Source organism: Amborella trichopoda, chromosome 5 (genome assembly GCF_054954075.1).
Source record: "Amborella trichopoda isolate Santa Cruz 75 chromosome 5, AtrichopodaSantaCruz75HAP2 v2.0, whole genome shotgun sequence".
NCBI classification, from domain to species: domain Eukaryota; kingdom Viridiplantae; phylum Streptophyta; class Magnoliopsida; order Amborellales; family Amborellaceae; genus Amborella; species Amborella trichopoda.
Genome location: NC_142340.1, coordinates 6,037,441 through 6,065,355, shown reverse-complemented (window position 1 = coordinate 6,065,355; position 27,915 = coordinate 6,037,441). Strand labels below are relative to the sequence as shown.

General features: G+C 35.9%; 1 protein-coding gene across 42 annotated transcripts in view; it reads left to right on the top strand.

Moving 5' to 3' along the window:
* LOC105421949 (putative leucine-rich repeat receptor-like protein kinase At2g19210) overlaps window positions 1-25,913 on the top strand; it is a 34,308-nt gene extending 8,395 nt beyond the window's left edge. For 3 of the 42 annotated variants that reach the window (XM_088867186.1, XM_088867187.1, XM_088867190.1), the window contains 8 exons: window positions 2,990-3,096; window positions 6,487-7,045; window positions 7,519-8,012; window positions 9,408-9,537; window positions 10,992-11,063; window positions 21,415-21,486; window positions 21,573-21,653; window positions 21,746-22,182. In XM_088867186.1, coding sequence (XP_088723312.1) covers window positions 3,009-3,096; window positions 6,487-7,045; window positions 7,519-8,012; window positions 9,408-9,537; window positions 10,992-11,063; window positions 21,415-21,486; window positions 21,573-21,653; window positions 21,746-21,980 — 1,731 coding nt within the window. In that variant the 5' untranslated portion in view covers window positions 2,990-3,008 and the 3' untranslated portion in view covers window positions 21,981-22,182. Of the gene's footprint in view, window positions 1-255; window positions 325-2,978; window positions 3,097-4,972; window positions 5,023-6,486; window positions 7,046-7,518; window positions 8,013-9,407; window positions 9,538-10,991; window positions 11,064-21,414; window positions 21,487-21,572; window positions 21,654-21,745; window positions 22,183-25,612 lie in introns of those variants that run through there. The other 39 variants (XR_016055763.1, XR_016055764.1, XR_016055760.1 and 36 more) reach the window with 26 other exon arrangements.
* Window positions 25,914-27,915: the final 2,002 nt, after the last annotated feature.

Genomic DNA, 27,915 nt, shown 5'->3' with positions numbered 1-27,915 from the left:
AATTCCAACGGTCATGTATGCAAGAAATTTTTTCAGTGCACTAATCGGCCGGCTAATTAGACTAATCGGTACGAATCGACACTAATCGGCGATTTGTTCTAAAAATCGACCGATAAGTGTAGTGCCACAATGCAGAGTCTACAAAGCTGTCCTTGTTATATTTTTTATATATTTCTCCTTTTTTTTCCCCCTATCCTTCTATTTCTCTACTTAAAATTTATGTATTATTACAATTTTTTCATGTGCTAACTGGAGGGTTTGCTGCTTTGGGCAAATCGACTCATACGCACCAAAGTTAGTTAGGCACGACAAGGGGCCAAGCCCGTAAGTCCCTCAATTCGGGAGGAAATAAAATTTATTCACTGTTTATCTGATTTGATCTTCAATCTAATACCGACATCACCAACCCCCCTAGAGGCACATAGATATACATATAGACACATATATGAGAGAGAGAGAGAGAGAGAGAGAGAGAGAGAAAGAGAGAGAGATATGGAAATTTATTAAAGTTGAACACATTTCTATTTCACCTATATTTTTAAGGGAAAATGTTTACATAAGGTTGCAACCTTAAAATGTAGAATTAAATATGCACCTCAAAAATCCGCCAAAAAATGTTGTTTTAATGTTGAAAACCCTCTAATTGATCATCTCGACATCGAGAGGTATGAATATGAAAAAAAAAAGAAGAGATTTTACGTTCCAGAGTGCATCTTGCAACACATTTCTAGATTGTCTATTTTCAAGATTTTCATGTGCTTATATATCTACTTACATTTTTGGAGTTCAAAATTTTATAATTAGAAATGAAATTAGATTTTCAGATAATCTTAAGAATATTTTACACCAAAATTACATGTTATGATAAAATTTGGAGGTGCGCCTTGATTGGATTGTTTAAGGTTGCAACCTTATACAGACCACACCCATTTTTTATTAAATTCCAAAATACCAAAAAAAAAAAAAAAATGGTCTTCAGATGAAATACGATACTATTTTACAATATTATATCATATTCTATTTTATATTTATTTTATTAATATAATTTATATATTTATTTTAGTAATGTAATTTATTTTATTAATGTAATTTATATTATATAATATATATTGATTACATATTATAAATAATATACAATATTAATATATTTTAATTATATATTGATCACTGAAAAAGTATTGCTTCAGGTTCCTAATCATGTTCTCCGAAACCCAATTATGCTTATAATATTTATTTTTTTCCTTTTTTTATGTGATATAAAATAACAATACATGTAAATTTTAAATATTTTTTACAATTTTTTGGGATTTTTTACCAATATTGTATTTTTCAAAAAATTTGGGGCACTAATCAACCGATCTAGTCGGAATCGGTCGAACTAATCGGATCGGGCAAAGACCAACTAATCCACCCAATCAGTTGTTTTGAGTACTAGTTCTGATATCTTATTTTCTGGAAAATATATTGCTTGTATTTATTCGTACACTTTTTTAAAGGAAACTTATTAATAAAAATTTTCAATTTTTTTTTTTAAAATTAAGTTTTTTAATTTAGTCCCATTGTTAATACACTTATCTTTCAACTAAAATTTAATAATATTAAGTTAATGGAGAAATAAAGTTATAAGGGAGAAGTTTGTAAAAAGATAAAATACGGATTTATATCAGTCCCACTAAAAAACTGTAATTTTTCACAAATCTTTTGAAAAACTAGGAATTCTTAACAAATTTAAAAAACTCGGACATTTTTTGAAAAAATGGTGTTTTAAATGGAGTATCAATACACGCCTAAAGTCACATAATTAACCAAAGGAGCTCAGTGCTTCGTTTTTACTGTGGAGATTACCTAGATAAGTCGATCTTTACGAGGAAATTTTATTAAGGCACACAAAAAATTTTAACATCTCAGGTGTTTTTTTATACAATTTCAAAATGAGCTTTGTTGTTTTTATAGAATTTCCAATTCCTTGTCAAAAGATACGTAATCACAAGTTAGAACAGTTGAAATTTTAGGTTTGTTTTGGTAAATATTTAAAATATTAAATAGTTGATGGTTTAGGTATAGTTTGGTAAATTTTGATACGAAATTTCTAAGGAAATGTTTACAATGAAACCATTTATCTATTATACAAGAAAGTTACAATCATCGGTGACCGTTATATTTCAAATCAAGTAGTTGAGGATTTATTACTGTTTGGGCACAAAGTCAATAATAAATTATATATCGAATATTGTGATGCACTTTCATCTATTGGCTAAAAGTGATTTTGTGCTCCTTGTATCACATTTGGTTCATGAACAATTTCAAACAAAGATAAAAAGAAGACCAGTTTTAACTTAAAATATTGGATTTGATGAACATTCAATGGATCTTTTTGGAGGGTAAATTGAATTGGAGCATTCTTTGAGCTCCAAAATAATTTTTTCATTTAATTTTTTCTTTAAATTGATCTTAGATAGTAACATGGGACCTAGCGGGAATTGGAATTTAGAACGTCACATTTTGGCACAAACCACCTCTGCCTCAAGCCCATTCCAGACCAATTACATCTTTTTCCCTTAATTTTAAAATGATAAATATCAATTAATCATTTTTTAAAGCTGAATTTTATCAGGGATTGTCTATAAAAAGATCATTTATCTGTTGTATATAGAGGTCACAATCATTCTTGTCACTTAAATTTCAAAGTGGGTAGTTGCAAGAGTGTCATTGAATAAACATAAAGTTCTAAAAAAAATTCACAGACTTTGTGACTCACCCTAAGCTATCCAAGTTGAAATTTAATAAGTATGACTGATTGTGACCTTTATGTATAAAAGATAAAATGTGTCTTTGTAAGCAATTCTAGTTTGTTATTTAGTGATGATTAGCAAAAATGACTAAATACCATTTATGCCTGAAAGCCACGTCCATATTTTGTAAGATATCATTATTCCTGAGCAATCCATTCTTGGCTCATTATATATTGATAAAACTAGTTTCTTGAAAGGGACGATACCTTTAGAAAAATGGTGGTGAGCAGGGGAGCAACTTTATCTTTACAAATCATGGGAGTACTATGTTTTATAGTCACAGTTCATGGGCAAGGCCAAGGAGGTATGTATCTATTCAAACTACACAGCTATTTGTATATGGGGAAGTTCGTTTTAGGGAAAATATCTCCATACTTTCTATTTTTAAGTTTTATATCTTAATAAACTCAAGGTTTCAAAACATATCTTGGGTCATAGAAATTCTAAGTTTTATATCTTCTATCCCTTTGAGCTAACTTTTATCCCTTTTAAACCCTTTTTTTTTACTTCAAACAAATATAAAAAGACATCATTTCTAAACTCTATCTTTTCTCTCTTTTCACATGATTTTCTCCTAAATCTCTCTCTATGACTTTCCCCAAACCCCTTCTCTCTCTCTATTTCCCCATTTTCTCTTTCTCTCCCTCGTGTCTCTCACTATCTCTCTCCCCCATGTTTCTCCAAATCCCTCTCTCGCTCTCCTTGTGCCCCACCCCATCTCTCTCTCTTCGTGTTTTCCAACCTCTCTCTCTCTATCCATTACTCAATACCTTGGTGATAGGCTTAACTTATGACAAACCTTTTGAGGACATTGCTGACACCTTAAACAATGTGCGTCAATAATTGGTAGAGAGAAGGGTTGGGACAATCACAGAAAAAGAGGTTGGTTGGGGAAACACAAGGAGAGAGAGGGGTTGGGAAAGAGAGAGAGAGAGAGAGAGAGATAGAGGTTGGTTGGCAAACACATGGAGAGAAAAGGGTTGGGAAATACGGGGAGAGAGAGAGAGAGAGGTTATTTGGGAAACATGGAGAGAGAGCGAGGTTGGTTGGGAAACACAGGGAGAGATAGAGAGGGGTTAGGAAAAATACACAGAGAGAGAGAGAAAGGTTATTTGGGAAACATGGAGAGAGAGAGAGAGGTTGGTTGGGAAACACAGGGAGAGATAGAGAGGGGTTAGAAAACAGAGAGAGAGATAGAGATTGGTTGGGAAACACATGGACAAAAAAGGGTTGGGAAACCCAGAGAGAGAGAGAGAAAGAGAGAGAGAGGTTATTTGGAAAACATGGAGAGAGAGAGAGGTTGGTTGTGAAACACAAGGAGTGATAAAGAGGGGTTGGTGTGAGATAGAGAGATTTGGGGAAACACAGGATAGAGAGAGCAAGAGACCTGGAGAGAGAAAGTGGGAGAAAATGGAGAGAGAGAGAAGGGATTTGAGAGAATCTCAAGGAAGAGAGAGAAAGAGAGGAATTTGGAGGGAATATATCACCTAAAGAAATGAAGGGTTTAAAATAAGTATATCTTTTTTATATTTGTTAAGACTAAAAAAATAGTTAAAAGTGGGTAAAGTTAATAAGGGTTAGGAGATATATTTTGAATCTTTTGGTCTATTGAGATATGAAAACCAAAAATAAGGAATGCATGGATACTTTCGTTTTTTTTTTTTTTGGTGTACAGCTCAATGAAACTAATTTTGTATGTAACATAATCACAAATTTATAATTTCATTGGCACAAGCTAGTGCAAAGTTTTAAAAGGGCGAGCCGATTCGGAATTATCCGAGCAGATTCGGAGTTGCCCTAGTCAGCTTGGAGCCAGAGGATTAGCATTAGCTCGAAAAGCAAGTGCATTCCACAAATATGTATCTATGAAATTTGTTGAGAGAGAGACAAGAACATAAATATGAAAAAACAATACAAGAAAACGGCGATTTGAGAGAGAGAGGACTGTGGAGGACACTAACATATAGAATTAAGGAACACACTGACCACTCTCTCAAACAGACAAGGTCAGGAGGATTTTACTCTCTCTCTTTCTTTTTTTGGGTAATTCAATGGGGAAAGCAGACCCCTACCAATTTTTTTTCAGAAAGATTAGGGGGTTGGTTTTTTAAAAGTATTATTAGTATGTGGTATCAGTAGACCCGTTTTTTAAACTAGATTAAAGAGTTGACTTTTTGAAGGTATCAATAGGCGGCATCAGCAGGATTGAAAACCACAACATTGTAACTAGGTATGAGGGTGCTAGCACTACAACCCAACCCCTTTCATTAGGATTTTACTGACTCTTACAACATATTTGCTCATCCCTTAGTTCCCTGAGTTCAATCTAAAATGAATTATTTAGAAATAAAAAAAAATGTTTCAAATAAGTTCGTGCTCTAACAAGAACTCCGGATGGTCTATCTGTTGAAAATTAAGATTTTAATTATCAATCACAAGGTTAATAAATAAACATCAGAAAATGCCCCATAACATAACATTTTGGAGAGTGATACCTCAAAAAGCTTTCTTTTCTTTTCAGTGCAAACTCTTATCGTATTTCCCATTAGATTTGTGAATTACCAATACGAGACTTAGCAAATAGAAGTAAGAAGAAGAATGGGGAGTAAATTTATTGGAAAATTACATAAATCCCCTTGCCTTGAATTTCTGCACATATACCCCTCGATACTTTTTTTATTCACACTATAAACATTGTTTACTTTTTTTTTTGTTTTGCATTGACATCCAGGTGAAATTTTTAGGACATTTTGTATAAAAAAATGCCCCCAAGTAAAAAATAAATAAATATTTTAAGGCCCGTTCGACCTTGGGGAAATTTCTTGCGGTCGAGTTTAGGCCAGCCCTCCAAGGATTGAACCGGACTTAAATTTTATTTTTATCTTTTGGTTAAGAAGGGTATCAATGCCCAACAAAAAAAAAAAAAGTTTATAGAGTTAATAAAAAAGTATTGGGTGACCTATGTGTACATAATTTGATAAGGGGCTTTTCCTTTATGCGCAAGCTTTCTATAATTCCTTACTATATCAAACTTATATATTTCTCTTTATCCAACCATCCATTTAGAATGAAAGGCTGAGATGGCACCAATGACGATATCACGCCTCTACACTTTTAATTATTTTTTTTTGTTATACAAAACATTTTGACATGTGACCACTCCTCTCTTAAACTCGTACCTGTAAAATAAAAATAAAAAATAAAAATAAAAATAAAAAAAACTCCCATTGGAAAATATTAGACGCCATATATTTTTTTGACCGCCACGGATTTAGTAGGAACAATGCATATAAGACTTAGTAGGAACACGCAAAAAATCTATGAACTATTAATTAATTATTAATTCAAAATTAAGCACCCTTACGGCATGGCTATTGAACATGGTCCTAATATATTAATATAAAATTATATAATCACACCACTCACACCCTCAACTACTTTTACTTTTTGCCTTAACTACTTTTATTTTTCTAAGACACTTGTTTTAAAAACATTCTTCCTTTTTATTGTTTTTTAAAAAAAAAGATTATTCATTGAGGAGTGACATTCTAAACAAAGAAATACCATTAGACAGTCGTATGCGTTTCAAGAAGTGTCGACATGCATGTCCGTGACCACCAATTGTCGGCATATAGTGAGACCACCAGACACGTGTCCGTTTTTTTATAGCATGAGGGGGAATCTTCTTTTGCAGGGTTCATAAGCATAGATTGTGGGAGCTCAGAGGATGATTATGAAGATGACCTTACTGGCATCCACTATACTAACGATACGATTTATGTTGACGCCGGAATGCCTAAAAATGTGGATCCCAATTTCAACAACACATCTCTTCCAAGGCAGTTTCAGACGGTACGGTCGTTCCCAGTGGGAAAAAGGAACTGTTACAATATATTCCCTGTTTCTAAGAACAGTTTGTATTTAATCAGAGCCTGGTTCATGTATGGGAACTATGACCATATAAATACAAATCCACAGTTCTATCTTTACTTGGGTATCAACCCCTGGGCCACAATAAAAGTGAATGACCCTAGGCAACAACTTAGTGTAGAGATTTTGAGCACAGCGAGGACGGAATCCATAGCAGTATGCCTAGTGAATATTGGCTTCGGCACGCCTTTCATATCGGCTCTTGAGCTTCGGCCACTGGAAACCAGTATGTACTCATCATATTCCTTTGATAGTGGTTCCACTTACTTGACGACTTTCTATCGGTGGGACCTGGGGGCGCCCAATGAAACGGCAACAATCAGGTAATGAATTATGCTAAAAAAGTTAGACAAGAGAAAGGCCATAAGGTACATGCAACAGATTACACAATCACGAAACATACAATCTTGTTTCGCGATTGTATAATTTACTTGAAGCATAATGATAGTATGTCATATGAAAGGAGGAGATGAATTGTAATTTTGCTGAAGCTGACAATGGCAGACTTGAGCGGAAGAAGGATTCATTTCTATTGCGTAGGGTACTCAGTTTATATGTGGCATAACATACTTTCCCTTCAGTTGCAAGAGTTTCATTCAAAATGAAGAGAACCATTTTTTCCATCCAAGATTCTGGCACAATCTAGGTTTGAATTCCATGATCATCTACCTGAAATATAAATTAAATATTAAAAATAAAAAGATAAGAAAAAAAATAAAAAATGGAGAAGAAGAAAAGATACTCATTTTATCGATCAAATGCCCCCAGCTTTAACAAAGATAAACTACACATGCAGGTATGAGAAGGACCTGTACGACCGCTGCTGGCAGACCCTGCATCTAAAAGATCAGTTTCCTATTTATAGTTCTAATTCTGTGTCTCCCAATAACTTCCAACCGCCATCCTCAGTAATGCAAACTGCTGTTCGTCCCTCTGATCTGAATGCGAGCATATATTTCCGTTGGACAGCAGAACAGTTGTACAATGGGGCCTTTTACTTCGCCTTCCATTTCTCAGAGTTAGAAGTACTAAATAAGACAGAGTTGAGAGAATTCAACATATTCATCGATGATGGATATTGGAGCAAGGACGACCCATGGAATGCCAAACCTGTGAATCCAGGGTACTTGACAACGATAAGCATTTACACAACCCGTATTCATACAGTGAGGAATGGCCTTAGCGTATCCATCAACAAGACAAGAAGATCCACCCATCCTCCAATTCTCAATGCGTTCGAGCTGTATAGTGTCTTTTCACTCTCCCTGCTGGCAACTTACCAACAAGATGGTACTCTCTCTGTCTCACACATATCATCCCCGTCGTAGTACCCATTAGTGCTTTGAAACCATTGACTCAGGCTCATGCTGACCAAAGTCAGCTGGATCCTGACGAAAAGAAACCATGGTGAGTTTGAGTCCTGGTCCGGTATTTTTTCACCAAGAGTTTTGACCCCACCTCCAACTATGATGAGTCAGTAGGCGACACCAATTACCAATGTTCGATTGCACTACCCGGCCATGGGCCTGGTCCGGAACCGGTCCAGTAGCCAGCCCCAAAAAGGTCGGCCCCAACCGGGCTAAAAAGGGTTGAAAAAATTCTAAAAAAAATCTCGAAAGATCCCAAAAACTATGAAAAGTATGTTTAAATTATAATTAAACGAAATACATCCAAATGAGATTAAAAAAGTAGTAAAACAATAGATTTTGAAAAATCAATTCGCAGCCTGGGGCATTTTAGAAATAATCCAAAAAAAATGGAAAAATGTATAAATAAATATTCATGCCCAAAATACTTCCCAATCTTTTTTGAAACAATAGAAAACATTAACAAATCTATTACAAACAAATTTCTTATTTTTTTCAATTTTTTTTAATTTAATTTAAAATAAGGGTGGTTGAGCCGGTTGACCACCAAAACCGGCCACGGCCAGTGGCCAGGTCTGGGCTGACCGGAACGGTGTGCAAAACAGTGCCAATTACTTAAAAAAGGGGTCATTTTATTTCTCTGTCCTGATATATAGTTGTTTTGTCTGCTCTAGCTATTCAGCATAAACCCCATTTCTCGTCTCTGCTTAAAAGGGAAAGTAAATATCTCCTCTACTTTGGAAAATGTCCCTTTGTCCCTCATTCATGAACAATACCCCCTTTTATCACTTACTCACCAGTAACTCCATTTCTCTAATCTACAATTGTCATACATGACCCTTAATAGTGCTCGGTCCTAAACTTAAATCCACTTGAACGATGATATTCATGATAATGAGGAGGAATGTTCAGGTGCGGCTAGCCACCGTTGCTTCAGTTGAAGCACCTTGCCCATCATTGGATCAATCGGCAGGATGGTGTCGACTTAGTCTGCTGTTTGGAGCCATTGATAAATGGCTGCGCACATTGGCAGGTCCCACTTTCTTTGCACCATGCAACCTGTTCATTTACATGAAAGCATACAAAGGGATGCTCTAGCTAACTTTGAGGAAGTCCCTTTTTCGGCCTTGTTTTCATGAAAAGGACCTGTTATATCTGCATCCCTTAAATTTAAAAGGAAAAAAAAATGGTTGCTCCAAACTGGCCCTTGCAATATACTGCATCTTCAAATCATGGTGTACTCTAGGGCCACATGATTTTTGCATGTTTTTCTTATTGAGAAAAAAATTAGTTGATTAAATTTTTTGACACCATGTAGTTGATGCTCTAATGGACATCAAGAGAGAATATGCATTGAAGGGTTGGTTAGGAGACCCGTGCCTTCCTAAAGGATACAGTTGGGATGTGTTAAGTTGCAGCAATGCACCATTTCCAAGAATCATTTCCTTGTAAGTGTACATTCTTTGACCTCAGTGATACATGAAAAAATTATTCTTATTTTTTATATTTGTTCAATTTCAAAGGTGGATATTTTAATTTTAATTTTAGAGTTTATTTTTAGGGTTTTTAAATCTTTAGGGGATTCTCAGATTTTTTTTATATTTTTATATAATATTCATTGGTTACTAGTCATGGGGTACTATTCATAGGATCCTATTCACCGGTTACTATTCACAAGGATAAAATTGTTATTACAAACTATGTGTTTAAATTTTGATTTTTTTGGATCATTTTAATTATTGTATGGACATTTTAAGTCATTATAATTATTGTATGGACATTTAATATCTTTGAACATTAAATTATAATATATAAGAGGGGGTTATTCTACGGGATTTTCAGAAATTGAAAGAGAAATAAAAATTTGGACATTCGGAACCCTAGCTTGGCGTGAGGAGAAAAGCCACGTTTCTCCTGTGTTTGGCATGATAATCTTGTTTTTGATGTTCTTCAAATTACCTTACATCACTCAGTATTTAGTATAAGTAATCTCTCTCTCTCTCTCTCTCTCTCTCTCTCTCTCTCTCTGCGCATGCGTGTGCGCATATTAAGTGCCTACAACTCTAGAAATTAGGCCAAGGGATAAACAACTAATTAGGGGGAATTTTTTGTTTTGATCATACTACTGCTCCCTTGAAAGCATAGTTTACTTCAACTCTCCCCGATGACCTATTTGGGAGGAGTTTTCAATCAAAGTAACTTCCTTAGAATCACTACATGATTATTCTCAAAAAAAAAAAATGACTTTTCTAACACTTAGATCTCACCCTCCAAAAGTAAGCCAGTTTCTATTCAATTACTTTTTTCTTGTGCTTAGAGGGTGCAATTAGGAATTCTGTTTCAGTTTAAATTAATCTATGTTTTAAAGAGGTTATATCCCCAAACATTAGGGTCCTAAAATTAATCCTAGGTGGGGTTTTAAATGGAAGTCTACTCCTTAGGGAGTAGAACATTTTTTGGATTTTTATTTTCACCAAAAAGTTTCAAATCATCTTTATTTAGATGTAAGATCTATCCAAAAAAAAAAAGAAAAAAACTTGGAAGAGATTAACAAAATTGACAATACAGTGAAAAGAAAAGGAACATACCATAAGAGTGGCTCATTGGTCGATCTGAATGGGTAGATGGTCACATCGATCATATGGTTAGCATGATTCCTGTATGACTCTGTCCCCTCCATGTGCTTATATGTGTGGGCATGCTCTCTAGATTTGAATATGAAATTTGACTCAATTTTGTCTATAAAGTAATGTCCATATCATCTGAGTTTGTAAATTTATATTTTTTATTTTAAATAGATAAGTTTCCATGGATTCTAATCCAAAATCCCAAATTTGGATATGGGCCCCTCAAACAAAGCCAAAACACCAACCAGGGTCTTAACCATTTAATCATTTTGCAGGAACCTTAAAGGCTATGAATTGATGGGGGAAATATTAAGAGCTCTAGGAAACCTCCAAGAAATCCAAATACTGTGAGTAGCACTCTGACATAATAAAATCTCCTGAATCAAATAAGTAAATTGTTTGAATTCATCTTTATGATCAAAGAACTGAATTGTTTCAAGCCATCTCCTTACAAAAGGAACTACAAAATTTATTTTAAGAAAGCACTACTATTGACTCCTATTAAAATTCATCATTATTAAAACTTTCTATTGCTCACTGAATTATATATAGTATGTTTTATAATTAACTAAATTTAGACATTTCAAGCTATCATCATACTACACAATAGCATGCCTTTATTCCCCGTCACTTGGGGCTTTCTAGAGGGGCAATAACCAATTTGCCCCTCTTTCTATTAGAAAAGGCCAAATGGGAAATGATTGCCATTTTTCAGGCGAGGTGAGGTCCGTCTTGTCAAAGGCGAGTGTCCTACAGATTTGCTGAGAAAGGGGAGTTTCATGGGTGGCTCCTCCAAATCTCTCTCTTGCTCTCTTTCTCTCTCTCTCTTTCTCTCACACACATATATATATATATATATATAAACGTGCATTCTAGGGAGAGAGAGGGGCATCCAACACATAGAGGCAGGGCCGGTTGAGAAAAAGAAGTGTCTCCTATGGAGAAAAGCAGTGTACTAGTACCTCCTACTTAGAGATATTCGGGGCAGTAACCCTTTATGAGAGAGTAAGCTTCTCATTCTTATCGCATCTCTAACAACTTGTGCTCAATAGCTTAGCAATAGGAAGGAGATGGTGATTTTGATCAAGGTGGAGGTTGTTGGAGGCAGTGATAGACAAAACCACCGCTTCCAAGAACTACCTTATTGAAAGGGATTTGGTTTGATTATTTTTAATAAGCTAGATCCCATCACATTGGGAACCTAGAGATGGCGTGTATCCTCTCTAGTTTCAACGTGCATCCCTTCAGATTGTTTCCATACAAATAAGAGATGAGAGAAGAAATGTGTGCTCTAGTTGAGATCACCAAGTGGGAAAAGGGGGTTTCTAATAGAGAGGTAGGGGTTACTTGCATAAAGGTGGGGCACTCAAAAAAGAGACAAGCGCAGCTTCAGATGGATAGAAACAATGTGATGGTGACTCTAGTTGCGAGACATACTGCTTTCTTGTAGAGAAGAATTTCCCAATGAGGTTTTGGACCGTATCTCCTTTTAAAAAAAGTTAATTTCTCATTGCCCATGCCTCGATGTCTAGTACTCAAAGGTAGCTGTTTAGCAGTACGAAAGAGATGAGTAATCGGTGGTGTGGCTGCTTGGGAGAGTTGTTTAAAATGGATGTTGGACAGGGAAGGAGTAGAAAGTTACTTTTATGCCCCAAGATTAGTGATGTAACTCTCACAATCTTATTTTTCATGCCTTCAGACGCAGTCGCTATGAGCTGAACTAAGTGTCTTGTGTCTTCTTAAGGTTTTTGGGCTTTCTACTTTATTTTTCTGACACTAATTATGATTGGTATTCACTATTTTTGTTCCTAGCTAGTCAAGTATAAATTCATGATCAAATCTCAATATTTGAGGTTCCTAAAGAAGTAGCAATGTGAAACTCAAGGCAATGAAAATAAATTTGAATTCCACTTACAAGTGCCACAATACACTGTTGTAAATGACAATTAAAACCCTAAATGCAACCTAGGACCTTTGCTTTTTTGCCAAATTGAATAGACACAATCTAGGAATGAATACCAAATTTCCATTAACAAATTTGGTACAAATAATGTTCCTGAGAATTCAAGAAAATATGCAAATATGAATGAAAAATAAAAGCTAACAGCTGGGAAGACTTGCTCGAATATGCCTAGGGTCACCCCCATAGAATTTAGTACACCACACCCAATTTTCTTACTGATGGCGCACTCTAATCCTATCGGTCTTGCTGAATTTTCTGAGCTAGGAACCTTCCTTAGGCAATAACTCTCAAACTAGGTTTTAGAGAGCATAAAATACATTTAGGGTTTAATGGCACCCCTTTTAAAACAATTAAGGCATATGCCACAAGACACCACCTTTTTCTAGGACTGGGCATGCGTACCGCCCCCTTGTTCTTATGGGTGGCTTGCCACCTAGAGAAAGAGAAGAGAGAGAGCTAGAGAGATGAGATGAAAGAGGAGAGTGGGATATGGAGGAGAGAGAAATCAAGAGAGATAGAGGCTTGGGAATTGTGTAGAGAATGAAGGGCATCCCCTCCTTACATAGGCCTCAACCCCCCCCCCCCCTCGGTATTACTTCTCCAATTATGACTCGTCAGAACCACTAGGATTTTAGGAAATCTGTGATGCGAGAGAGAATTAAGTTTGACTCATGCATCTCATAAATCAGCTATCATGATTTAAGGAGGAGTATTACGAACCTTATCCCTGAGAATTAAATTTGACTCATCCATCACATAAATCAACTATCATTATTTAAGGAGGAATATTAATAACCTTATCCCTTGAATATGTGACCCATATCCACTTCTAGTCAGTCTAGATAAGAACAATCCATAACCTTCTAGAACCTCCTTTTATCTCTTTTCAAATTGTACGAAGTCTAACAATAAAATATTTTGGTCAAACAAGTTATCAAAAACCACCTCCCACAAAATAAGGACACAATAACCTTTCAAAAGTTATTTCATTTAACTACCCAATATTTTTAAACAAAAAATAATATGAAAAAAATACAGAGGGGGGCGTGCCACCTCATGTGTGAGGTGTGGCACCATGCCCCACCCATGGGTTGTTGTACACATGTGGGGCTAGATCCAAGGGCCCCACATGTTCCCCTCCACATAATTAAAATTTTAGAAACACCCTTTTCAGTATTTAACTGCTGGAATTAATTTCAAAAATTGCGAAAAACTTCTAAAGTTCACGAACATATTTTTAACATTGAAAATAAAATACCTAGAACTGGGTTGGTACTAGTGGGTCAAGATAAGTGACTATCAGGGCATTCCACTTGACCCAAGAACTATGATCCAAGACTGCCTTCTCAAACCAACCCAACGAGACCCATGACCCACAGTCTCATATAGGGATTCATGATTGGCTCATCAAAGCTGCCCAACAAACAGTAGAACCATAGTTCAGAAATATGGATTCATGTCCCCCCCTTAAGAGCAAGTCAAGCATATATTACTATAGTGCAAAAAGGACTCTTCATGAACATGTATATGTATCCCCTTTTTAGGGTTGCTTCGAGGTAGAGTGGCTGACATGTGTACATATCGTGCGGAAGTTTATTGAGGATTTAGCCCTCGCTCTCACAAACCTACATCTACACAATGGAGACCACACAGCTCTCCTGGCCTACAATCCATCCCTGGGTATCTCTCCAACCTCAACAAGGGATGTCCCTCTGTAAACCCTTTTCGGTAGTGCCCCATGCACAAGGGGCTAGGGTTTTAGATATGACCATGGGCATACACCATCAAACCCTTGGTCACTCAACCAACACACACTCTCACAAAAGTGTACAATCCACTTTTTAAAAGCTTTCGCAGTCTAAAGGCCACAAAACCCCAAAATCTCCGACTTAGCCTTTAAACGCTATGCAATCACTCCCTCTGAATTTCTTTCAAGCCCATCCCATGTACATGCTTGGCAAATACATTTGCCACCAATCCTTTTGTCAAAGGATCTGTTAACAAAGCCTCTGTCAGGGGATAAACAACCTCGATCTCTCCTGCTAGGATCTCGTAGTGAATGTCGTAGTAGTCTGCCTTAATATGCCTTGATTTCTTATGAAATTATGGATCTTTGGCCACACAAACCGCCGCTTGGTTGTCACTGATGATTCTTACACATGGGCGCTTTATTAGATCAAATCTACGGTGATTCTTACAAATGGGCGCTTTATTAGATCACTTCTTCAACCAAACTACTTCTTTTTCTACTATACAATAAGCTACATACTCTGATTCCATAGTCAAGAGTGCAACAACATCCTGTTTCTTAGATTACTAGCAAACAACTCCATTGACATGTATGAAGATACACCCCAGATGTGGACTTCATCTCATCTAGATCGCCCTGATAGTCTATGTCTGAATATCCTTGTGTTTGTATGTTTGAGCATCTTCCATAGGTGAATATATGAAGAACCATTCCCTTTGAATTTCACAGAACCTTTTAAATTGCCTTCTAGTGGTCCATGCCCAAAATACTCTGGAACCTGCTAATCACACTCATTGCAACTGATAAGTCTGGTCTTGTCCCTAAGATAGCTTACATTAATGACCCAACTACACTTCTGTACAGGATTCTTTGCATGTCCTCTTTTTCTTCTGAACTTATGGGACACAAGTATAGATTTAACTTGGTCTTGCCATCAATGGGGGGTTAATATGGGTCGACAATTATTCATTTCAAATATTTCCAGTATTTTCTTATAGTGCTCTCTTGAGATAACTAAATGTTCTCTCTCTCCTATTTCTAGGGATCTTGATTCCCAAAATATATGATGCCTCTCGAATATCTTTCATATCGAAATCTTATGAGAATAAAGGTTTTGTTTCCAATACGATACTCATCGAATTACTGGCAAATAACATGCCATCCACATACAAGTAGATAAATACAACATCACTTCTACTGACCTTGACATAATTCTCCTGGTTAGGCACAAAGCCAACTTTCAATAAGGTCTTTTAAAAATTAACATATCAATTCCTTGATGCTTCTTTAAGGCCGTAAAGGGATTTTTCAAGTTTACATACTAGGTTTTCTTTTCCCTTTTCTATGAAGCCCTCTAGTTGCTTCATGTAAATTTCTTCTTCTAGCTCCCCATTTTGAAATGCAGCCTTAACATCCATTTGGTGGAGTTCGAAGTCACAATGGACTGCTAAAGGATCCTACTGGAGGGGAACTTAGCTACAGGGGAGAAGGTCTCGTCATAATTTATTCCTTCTTTCAAGGTAAACCCCTTAGCTACCGATCTACCTTAGTATTTTTCTAATTTCCCTTCCGAATTCAATTCCTTTTAATAGATCCACTTAATTCAATTCCTTTTAATAGATCCACGTACATCCGATGGATTTTCTATCAAGAGGTAAGTTCACTACTAAAACATGATTTTGTTTGATTGAGTTTAATTCATCAATCATCACTTCTTCCCACTGTGCCTTTTCATGATAGTTTATGGCTTCTTGATAGGAACAAGGTTCATGTAGGGATTCTTTTTCAATCCTTTCCTAATATTGTCCTAGCTAGGTGAAGAATTCAGGTTTTCTCCTAATTTCACTACTTCTCCTAGGACGAGGTTGTTCGAGATCCTGGGACTGACTCGTGCCATTTACTATCACTTAAAAATCAGCTTGTTTACAAGTGTCATAACTCTCAAGGAACTCTTCAAGGAAATGGGCATCCTTACTTTCTAGGACAGCCCCTGTGTCATGATTGTAAAACTAGTACCCCTTACAATGAGATAGGTAAAACCAGTATCCTATGAAGATGGACTTAACAATTTTGAGTTCTAATTTTGTCCTATTTTGGTGGGGTATTATGACATGGGCAAAGCATCCACACACTCTCAAGTGGTCAAGGGACGGAGCAAAACCAATGAAAATCTCATGAGGAGTTAGTGGGACAGCCTTTGTGGGAATCCGGTTAAGAATGTAACCCGCGGTTAAAACTATTTCTCCTGATATATCTAGGGACAAAGTAGCATGTTCCATCATGCTCCTTACCATTTCCACCAACGTCTTATTCTATCTCTCGACTACCCCATTTTCCTAAGTAGAGTAAATCATAGTATATTAGTATATAACACTACGCTCAAAACAAAATTCTTTAAATAATTACAAGGAACATTATCCACCCTTTATCGTATCTAAGCACTTTAATTTTCTAGCTTGTTTGGGTCTTTACCCTGCCTTTGTATTCTTTGAGACAGTCTAGGGCTTCTGACTTGTCCCATAACATGAACACATGGCCTAAACGGGAGTGATCATCAATGAAAGTAATAAAGTACATCTTTTTACCATGGACAACTTCAAAATTCCAGTAGCTCTCTAAGCTTTCAAAATGATTTCTTTACATCTTTCCTTTAGCAAAAAATTCACAAACTCTAATTAAGTCTCCATTTAGATTTTTTAATAATCTTTATTTCTTTAATATCTCCATTCCCTTATGATTTATGTGCCCCAATCTCATATCCCATAATATGCATCGTCATCATTATAACACAAGACATAAGAAATGGAATTCTTTATTGGAATTGAAAAGAAACCGTCTACCAGAAGACCATTCATAACCATTTCATCCCCAAATTTCAACTCCGCCTTGTTGCCAGTAAAAATGATCGAGTATCCAACTGTACCCAATCTCACGACCAAAACCAAACCTTTCCTCATACCAAGAGTATAAAGTGTTTGCTTTAGGACCATGCTCTTTCAACTTTTCAATTTAAAGACATAATCTCCAATACCCAAAATCTCAGTTTTCTGGTTCCCACCCATAAAGATATGCTCATCCCCTTGAGCAACAGGCTTAAAAGTTTCTGAAGTGGACCTGAGTCAAAACACCATGACCTTTCTTCCTTAGGGTCACTAGCAAAGTCTCATGGACTACACAAGCATGCTCCCTATCGCCCTTGGGATTTGCATATTTGGTTGCTTTGCAGTATTTCGCTATGTGCCCCAATTTTTTGCATTATAGTACTGGCTATTCTTTAAGTCCCTCTTTTTCTTAGGCACGTTATCCCCCTTTTGATTCTCATTATTCTTATTCTTATTCTTGCCCTTGCCCTTCTTTTTCTTGAACGAACTAGAGTTGGGTTTTAGATTTACCAAAAGTACACGGATTCATTCACAGCAAGAGTATCACGAGTCATCCTCCTTTATTCTTTAGCTTTGAGCTTGGTGATTTTATCATCCAGCTTTAGTGTGCTTTCTTGTGCAGTAGATGTGGCAATGGGCCGAGTGGCCCCAAGGCAAGGTTCGGCCGATCCCGGCCTTTATTTTTAATCTTTCTTCTTTAATTTTATTTAATTTTACTTGTCTAGGCCAAGCCCGGCCATGATAGGGCCATGGCTAGACCTAAGCCAGCTCTCAGGGGAGCAAGTTAGGGCTAGGGCCAACCCTATTGTGCAGTGAGGGCTGAAATAAAGGCTTCACATGAGCTTGGCATAGAATTCAGCAAGTGGCACACTTGCATAATTTCATCTGGCTTTATATGTGCAACCTCATCCAGATACTGCTTCATAGCAAGTGTCTTTCTTGTGCGGAAAGGAGTTAAATAATCAGCCTTGAGTTTCTCAGGAACTTCTTTTACAGCCTGCAAGAGCTCGAGGGCATGAAAATCATTCATGGCCATGAGGTGAGATCCTTTGCGAGGGTGTTTTTGGCCTCCAATGAGCATAAGAATCCAGTATAGATTGTCTTTCATAAACATTCCCTCTTGATATAGGTGGGGGGTTCTTAGTAAGCATTTGGCTAAGTCCCTCCTCGAAGAGGACATAGCCAATTTTTCTCTACCCACTAACATAGTTCCTCCTTTCAAATATTTTAGACATAGTAAGATTAGCCATAAAATTTTTGCCTGCCATATTTCTTGACTTAAAAATAAAAGAAAAACTTCCAAACTATGCTAAATATGAAATCTCTGATACCAATAAAAGAAGTGGCTATGTGGAATTCAAGGCAATGAAAATAAATCTGAATTTCACTTACAAGTGTAATAATACATTGCTATAAACGAAAATTAAAACGCTAAATACAACTTAGGACCTTTGCTCCTACTGACAAATTGAATAGACACAAGCTAGAAATGAATACGAAGCTTTCACTAACAAATTAAATACAAATAATAATCCTAAAAATTGAAGATAATATGCAAATATGACTGAAAAACAAAAGCTAATAACTGAGAAGATATACTCAAATGTTCCTAGGGTCAATCCCATATGACTCAGTACACCTCACTCTTGGTTTTCTGACTGATGACGTACTCTAATCGTATTGGTCTTGCTGAATTTTTTGAATTCAGAAGCTTCTTTAAGCAATATCTCTCAAACAAGGGTTATGGAGAGCATAAAACACAATTAAGGTTTATTGGAACAACTTTTAGAACAATTATGGCATGACATAAGGCACCTCCCTTTTTTAGAATTGGGCCTGGCCCTCTCTTTTCAAAACCCTAACTAGCGTTCGGTGTGCCACCCCACATTTTTTTGACAGGTGGTGTGCCGCCTAACGAGAGAGAGAGAGAGAGAGAGAGAGAGAGAGAGAGAGAGAGAGAGAGAGAGAGAGAGAGAGAGAGAGAGAGAAAGAGAGATGAGAAGAGTGAGAGTGGGGTGTGACGGAGAGAAATCAAGAGAGAAAGAGAGGATTGGAAATTGTGTATAGAATGAAGGGGGTCCCCCTCCTTATAGAGGCCTCAATCCCGTTTTAGGTAATGCCTATCCAATTATGACTCATCATGACCAATAGGATTTTAGAAAATCTATGAGATGAGAGATGATTAAATCCAACTCATCCATCCCATTAGAAGAATTGGCAATGTAGAATTTCAGGCTCTAAATTCAAATAAAAAAAATCAGTTTTTTATTAATTGATGGAAATTCTGCTTACAGGTGTCACAAATGGTATAGAATAGATCTTTCTATGGTCTACGATCTTAATAACGTACAGCCAAAATGAAATTTATTTAAACTGAATACAAACTTAGCAATTCTATGAAATAAATAAAACAAGAACAACGGTAAAAAAATATTAAATAAATATGGGAAGACTAATTGACATTTGCCAAGGGTTGGCCCCCTTAAGGCATAGCACATCCCACATCCAATCACCTCCAACGATGCACTTTGATCCTGAAACCTACTGAATCCACCGATATGAAATGAGAAGCACTTCAAGGACTCCCTTTCTTAAACTTATATGGCAAGAGAGTCAAGGTTATAATTAGGGTTTCACAAAAAACCTCGTTTTTAACCTTGCGACATATGCCATGATTAGCACCTCACCTAAAACTAAAGCTAAGAGCAAGTGTGCCCCCTCTTGTTCTCTCTTCTTTATGCTGGTGTACCTCCCTAGGCAATTAGGGAGCATGGCGTGCCCCTTTTAAGAGAGAGAGAGAGAGAGAGATAGAGAGAGCATGAGAGACAGAGAATGACATGGAGAGGAAAGAGAGAGGGGAGAGATTTGTTGCGTTGAATGACGGGGAGATCCCCCTTATTTATCCTCTAGGGCTTAGGGAGTTCCAGTGAGACTAGGAGTTCAACATTATCTAGGATTTTTAGGAGATATGTGAGGTGAAAGAAGATTTAATCCATGCCATTCATCTCCAAGATCAGCCATCATGATCGCGAGTGAATCTTTAAGAACCTTATCTCTTGAGATTTGACCTATACCCACTTCTAAATAATCTAGGTTTTGTCTCATCGTAATCTTTATCTTCTAGAAACATTCTATAGAATCTAGAGTAATTAGATTATTCTAGATTTCCTATTATCACATATGGATAATTAAAAAATAAAATAATGATCAAAATCTAGATCCCCTTAAATCTTTCACGAAAATTATTTCGAAATATTTTCAACTAACAAAATCTTTTTATAGAATATTATATCACAAATAAATCCCATTTAAATAGGAAATATTTGGGAATCCCACCAAGAGGGGCGTGTGGCCCACGTGGGCTCCACATGAAACCTAGTGGGCCGCACAAGTGAGGGGCACGTGGTCCAACCACATAAAACTATGAGTACTTAGTGAACAAATTGTTGATCATATGTGTGGACGCTCAAGTTTGAAGTTTGTGTTTTTTTGTAGGGAAGTTAACTAACCTTAAATAACAAGTGAGTTACATCAATACCGTGAGGTCCATAGAGTATGGACCTCGGTAAAAATGTGGTCCCTGAGAGGAGGACCACAAAGAAACCTGCCCTACGAAAATAAGAAGAAGGATTAGTAGGAGATGGAAGTGAGTAGGGCTTATGGGAATGCCCAATTACAATGGCGGACTAAAAAGGATTGCATGGTAGGGGCTTATAATTTTGCCCATTTACACACTACTTCCATTTAGTTGTGTTGCCGAGCTGCTTCTTTAGCGAGTGCGTCTGCCATTGCTTCTTTAGCTGCTCAAGTTTGAAGTTCGTTAAAAGCATTGTAAACATATTTTTAATTATTTGGTTGGCGATCAGTCTTAGTTGCATTCTACCTGGAGGGATATTCTTGTCCTTTCTAGACTCGAATGTAGGGTGATTTACCCCTCGTATTTTATTAAGGAGAATCAATTATTCTTTCAGTTCTTTCATTTCAGACACTTAAAGTAAATTTACAACATAACTACACTAGAATAAGTACAAAATACAAAGAAATTAAATTTCTTTACCTAGATATTTAGATTTTTTATTTATTCATGGTTTCTGCTTGTTCAGGAATTTAGCAAACAATAGCCTTAACGGTGCAATACCTGAATTTTTAGCTGATCTACCTAACTTGGTATCACTGTAAGTACGAATACCATATCTCTAGCTAGATTATCAAATGTAACAACAAATAAGATTTTTTTAAGCCCATCGAGTTCTATTTGCAGCGATTTAAGGGACAACAACTTAAGTGGGCCAGTTCCAAGGGCTTTACTAGATAAGAATAACAGCGGGTCCCTTTTTTTGAGGTTAGCTATGAATCCAACAAATTTTTCCTTTCCCTCATCAATATGTTTATGGTATTAGCCAACTGATTGATTTGCAAACTTTATATATGTAGTATAGAAGGCAATCCAAGGCTATGTTTATCCAATTCATGTGATCAGAGTGGAGATAGCAAATTGAGCGTACACAAAAGACATCAAAAGGTTTCTTTGGTTGTAATAATAGCATCATCTCTTGGAGGAGTATTGGTCATAGTTTCTTTATTGGTTATGGTGCTGCTATTGAAGAGAAGGAAACTTCGAGGTAAGCTCATATTTATTGACCCACTTAGTTCTGACCATCTAATTTGAACTTATGGATTTGCAAAGAAGGCATTGACAGACTACTAGTACTAGGACTGCCCTTTCTTACTTATTCTCTTAATGTGACCTCCTTTATTCCTAGGGAGTCACTGCAGATGCTTTTTCTCTCTTATGACCTAAGTTTCTCAAAAGCAGCCTATGTTTTCCAAGAAATGAAAAAATCACTTGTGATTGAATTTGTTCTAACAAATGGCTTTTATCTTGGATATTGTTTATGGTGTCGCATTATGTTTCCTTATCAAACTCTGTACTGTTTGATGAATTCGAACCATTCTCACTTTTTCTTTGTTTATAGTTTTTCTGAGATAACTTAAATTCTTACCTACACATAGCTATTATATTTCAAACACACCATAGGGATAGTCCACAACTTCCATTTGTATGTTAAACAAGAACCCATTGCCTTCACAGAGGCATACCAAACACCATCCCAAATGACTAAAAAGCTGGAAGATTTTTGACAAAAACCAATCTTACCTGAAGCTAGTCAAATATGTCCTCAAGCTTTTGGCCGATCAATCTTGTTAGATTCAGAGATGGTTTGCAAAAGTTTCATTAATTAAAATAAAGGATTAATCTTCCACGTGAACACACACACACAAAAAGGTTGAAAATAAGAATCAGCTCAGGACTTGACCTAGTCGCAAGATAATTCGACTCATGGTCAGTCAACTAGACCGATTTTCTTTGTTTAACAATATATAATGGAAGATTCAATTGAGTCTCATGATAAAGCACGAGACTTGTTGAGTTGCGGATTCGAGTTGACTTGGCAAAACCGACTCAACAAGTTTTAAGGACTACACATACACAGAGAACTGACAGGGGTACACAAACTACATAATTACCTTTGAATAAATAGCATAAAAATAAATACACCTGAATAATAATGTTCATGACTATTTCTTCTGTTTTGATGACTTACAGCACTAGGACAAGTATTTGTACCCTTACTAACACCGATTCTTCTGGATTCTTCTACTTCTTTGCAAACCATTAACTACATCAACTTAGACTCGATCTCCTTAATAATGGAATTGCTACTTTATCATGAGATTTAATAGATTTTCTGAACTTTCTAGAGATGGTGGGAAGTGCCTACCTTAGAAAGAACAGCACCTTGTTGTATGACCATTTTGGCTCGAGTGACAAGGGTTGAAATTAATCTAAAAGCCTGGTCTACTACATGTTAAGGGAACAGGATATGTTTCTAGAATGGAAGCACCAACATTTGTGTTGTATTTCCTCATAATGCATTGTAGCCTAATGTGAGGTACATAAATAAAACAACATCCGGTTTTAAACTTTACATGGAAAGAATTGACCTTAAAATTGAGGAAAGGAAAAGATGACTTGCATGGTGCCATGTAAAAGAGGCACAAGGAAAATATATAGAGTCTAACAGGTATAATAATGAAACCATAATCAGATTATAGTCACAACCAACACTTCAATGATATGGTCAGCATCATAAGTTTGGTACTATGGTCCGCATCATGATCCACACAGTTGCATATTTCGGAACCAAAATTTGGATGCACCAGTGACCACCTGCCAGGGTTTTATTCAGTCCTTTTACTAAAGTGGAATCATTTCCCATATCCCCTAGTTTCCAGAGGATTTGTACATAATGCATACAGTTAATCCATTCAGTACCTCTGAAATGTGTGACGAATCATCTAAAAGAGCACCTCAACTTATAGCTTTGAAATGTACAAACTGTCTTCATTATGTCAAGAAAGGCCAGTTAAAGAAATTGACAAATTGCAGTTGGAACCACAATATCAAATGTCCATTGGTGTCAAATGCATAAGCTCACATGGTTCTATTTTCATCCCAAAATTTCAGGTCGAATATTGCAGCCTCAAAACCAAGCTAACACTAGTTTTCCTATGTAATCAACTCCATGGAAGTTCAAGCTGATTAATCAAAATTACTTTTTTTCAATTCTAGGTCGTCCACAAAAAGGGTACATCACACCCATCGAACTTACAACAAAGTGCATTTGCAATTCCTGATTCCTTTTTTAAGTGCTTGGAATTTTAATTCATAAAAATGAAATACTCATTAACAGAAGGCAGAATCGGCAGATACAGGGTTGCCTCCTGGTTTAGTGGCTAGAGTGTGATTTGTCAAAGGCTTCGCTAAGAAAATAGTGCACGTCACTACATCAAGTAGGTAGGATGTAACAATCCTAAACTTTCAAAAAAAAAAAAAAAAACAAAAAAAAATAAATAAATAAACTTTTAATACATGTTGATTCGTTTGAACATGATGGTGTTTAGGGACCATCGCTACTTTTCAAAGCTTTTCGTTTAAAAGCTTTGTGTTTCCTTGCTCTTGCCACGTCCACTAAAGGACGTGGGCTTTAGGTGTTTAAAGCGTAAACTAACGCTCACACCTGTAACGTAATAAAAGCTTGAGGTGTTTAAAGCGTAAATTAATGCTCACACCTGTAACGTAATAAAAAAGTAAAATAGTATGTTAGTAGAATTTAAATTCAAAGAGGTGAAGACTCCTACCTTAGAAAACTTTTGAGATTTTTTCTTTGGTCGAAACATAGTGAACTCCTCTCTCGAGCCGAATTTTTATCGGAAGCTCCCTCTCAAATATTTGTGAGTAAGTGACATCATCTTCCTGAAAAATAATCTGTTTAATAAAAATTGTGATATTTTATCTATGTTAGAAATTTTGAATGCTGTAAATTATGAAAAATAAATTTATTTATTTTTCTTGTCTATTGTTAGAAATAAATGTGATATTTCTGCTTTTAGTAAAATTGTGATATTTCTTTCTACTGTTTTGAATATTTAGACATTGTAAAATTCATGTGCAAATGACTGCCTTATTATTTAAAAATTGACATTTTTGCAATTGATTATAGTATTGTTGTGAAATGTTTATTTGTGGATTGATATCCCATAAATTGTGATATGTATTCTTGAATTTCTATAAGAGTTTTTCTCTACATATTAAATTGGCAATTATGCTAGAATGCCGTTACAAACTGCTACCTTTCTAAATTTGAGCCCAAAATATTTGATTGGTTGAAATGTTATAGAGAGTGACTGTTATTAATGGTTTAAGTGAAATTCATATTAATGATTTCAGTGATATGTTGAGTACATGATATTGCTGCTTTCGAATGTTTAAAGAGATTTAGAAATAATTTAAGTATGCAAGTGGACTCATCCGGTTCGCCGGTGAGGTATAAGTGGACCTATCTGGGACGCCGGTAGAGATTAAGTGGACTCATCTGGTACGCCGGTGAGGTATAAGTGGACCTACAGGGATTAAGTGGACCTATCTGGGACGCCGATAGGGATTAAGTGGACCCATCAGGACGCTGATGGGGTATATAGGTGACCTACTTGGGACTCCAGTAGGGTATTTTTTGAAATCCTTTGAATTATGCACTGCCGTTAAAAGTGTTATAAGCATTTCAATTACTTGGATTATATATAATTATGCATTTATTGAAAGTGAAACTGTTGATGCATTTCTGTTAATAGATCTCATTTTGGAAAATATTGATATCTTTCAATGATGATTATTTTTAGAATTATGATGATCACTTACTGAGTAGCCAAACTCATCAAACTATGATAAACATTTTTCAGGATAACTGCGGTTTCATTTGAGTGCTCGTCAGGATCAACTTTGGGAAGATATTGAAGTTGTGTTTAAACTTTCTTTTGTTACTTTTTAAAAATTCGTCATTGTAAATTTGTCCTAAAAAGAGATGTATATATATGTTTTGACTGCCACATCTCAGGAATATCAGTATTGTAAATTCTTGGGGTGTGACATAGGACCTAATCAATTGGATGTTAAGAATATTTAGCCGATCGGCTCAAGCAAAATTCTCTACATTATTAGTTCTTTTCGGGAAATAAATTAATACAATACCTATTTGCAAAATAACAGAGGTACCTTTACTATCTTTTTCCTTTCTATCTTCTTCGCTCCCCATATTAAAGGAAAATATCAAGCTTGTGGGACTCCAACTAGACATCAAGTTCAAACTTAAAACCTAGACCCCACATGTTAAGCAGAGGCATTCCACCATTAAGGAACTTGCCCTAGAAATCCAATGAGGCACAGTGTTCAAGTTAGGAATATGGGGCGCTTTTGCAAAATAGGCGTTTGAAAATAGTATAAGAGACCATTTTTTACATATCAATTAGCTATGTGGTATCATCATCTGAGCCTTATTCCAATTATTTGGGGTCGGCTACACGAATCTTGTTCTGTCATTCAACTCTATCAAGGGTCACACTCTCAAGAATACCATAATTCGCCATATCTTTTCTCACTACTTCCATTCATGCCTTTTTAGGCCTTCCCATTGCCCTTCTAGAGCCTTCTAGTTGAACCAACTTGCACCATCTAATAGGTTCTGTATTAAGCTTACATATCACATGCCTAACCCACCTAAACATACTTTCCCTCATCTTATAGCCTATTGAAGCCGCACCTAAATTCCCTCAATTGTATTCATACCGAATTTCTATCCTTTCTTGCCATGCCACTCATCAATCTCAACATCTTCATCTCAACTACACTCATCTTGTGGGTATGTTGTTTCTAGACTGCCCAAAAAATAGAACCAAAAAAGAAGAGGTCAAATAAAATAGAGTGCCATAAAATTATTCATTGGAAAAGACATGATATGTTCGGATTCGAATTTAAAAAACAGGGCTAAATAAACATCTGTCTTTGCGTGGGTTTATATTATGTAGGGAAGGATGATCAATTGTATTTATTTTCAATATAATGGAGAATTTCAGTTCACAATGTTAGTGATCAACTAATAAACCAAGATTATTACCTTGTTTTTTTCGTTTCTCTTCAAAAGAAGAAATATTCAATCACAAAATTGACATAAATATCATAGTAACGGTAACTTTAAAACTTTTTATGCAAGTCATGCTCCGAAACTCGGGCAACTCCATTTGGAGCCAACTACTGAGGTAAAACTCGGGTTAATCAAAAACAAAAAATTTATAAAATTATATCAAAAGGTAGAATCAAATATAAGTATTTAATATGTAAGTTGGGTTTTTTTGTCGATGATTTGTGAGTTTTTCGGGTCATATGCCCCATTTTTGTATTTTTCTCTTTTTTTTTTGGATTCTTTTAACATGTCTCCAATTGTAAATCAATCTTTGTAATATATATATTTCACATTTGGAATTTTATTTTTTTTTGTTCATTTTTATTTTTTATTTTTATTTTATTTTTAATGATTCTTTTTTTTAGGGCTTTTTGGCCATATATACTACCTGCATGAGTCAATTAGGACACACCCAAGTAACCAGCCTCGGGCCAGAACATTGATGGAAGTTTTTATTAAAAAACAAAAATTACGTAATATAATGATATTTTGGAGGGATTGTATACAATGCTACCATTTACTTTTGGTACAGGGAGGTCTCAATTACTTACAACCATCGCATGCGGAATCTGCTAGTTTGGGTGTGTCACAAAGTTCGAAAAAATTTCTTTTGAACTTTGAGTTTGGTCAATGAAATAAATATAGCCACTGAATTTCACATCCAAAGGTCAAAAATAATTGTGACCCTTATACGAAGGGTAAATAGTATCATTATATGGGTTCCCTATTTTGGCTTATTCAAAAAACCTTTGTCTTTAAAGGAGAATTTTGATAACCTAATTGGAGTGTTTTGTGGTGAGACAAACTGTGTCGCCACAATAACTTGATTATTTTTTTCTTTAAACACATCAATTTGATTTGTTTGCCCTTTAAAGTTTGAAAGTGATCTGATCTGGATTTGAACATAGTTCATAAAGTGAGTTTAAACCCTCTAAGAAAGTCTACCACGTCATCCATGCATTTAATTGTTATGTAATTACTTTTTGGAAAATTATTTCATGCAGGCTGTACATATGTGGTCCAAAA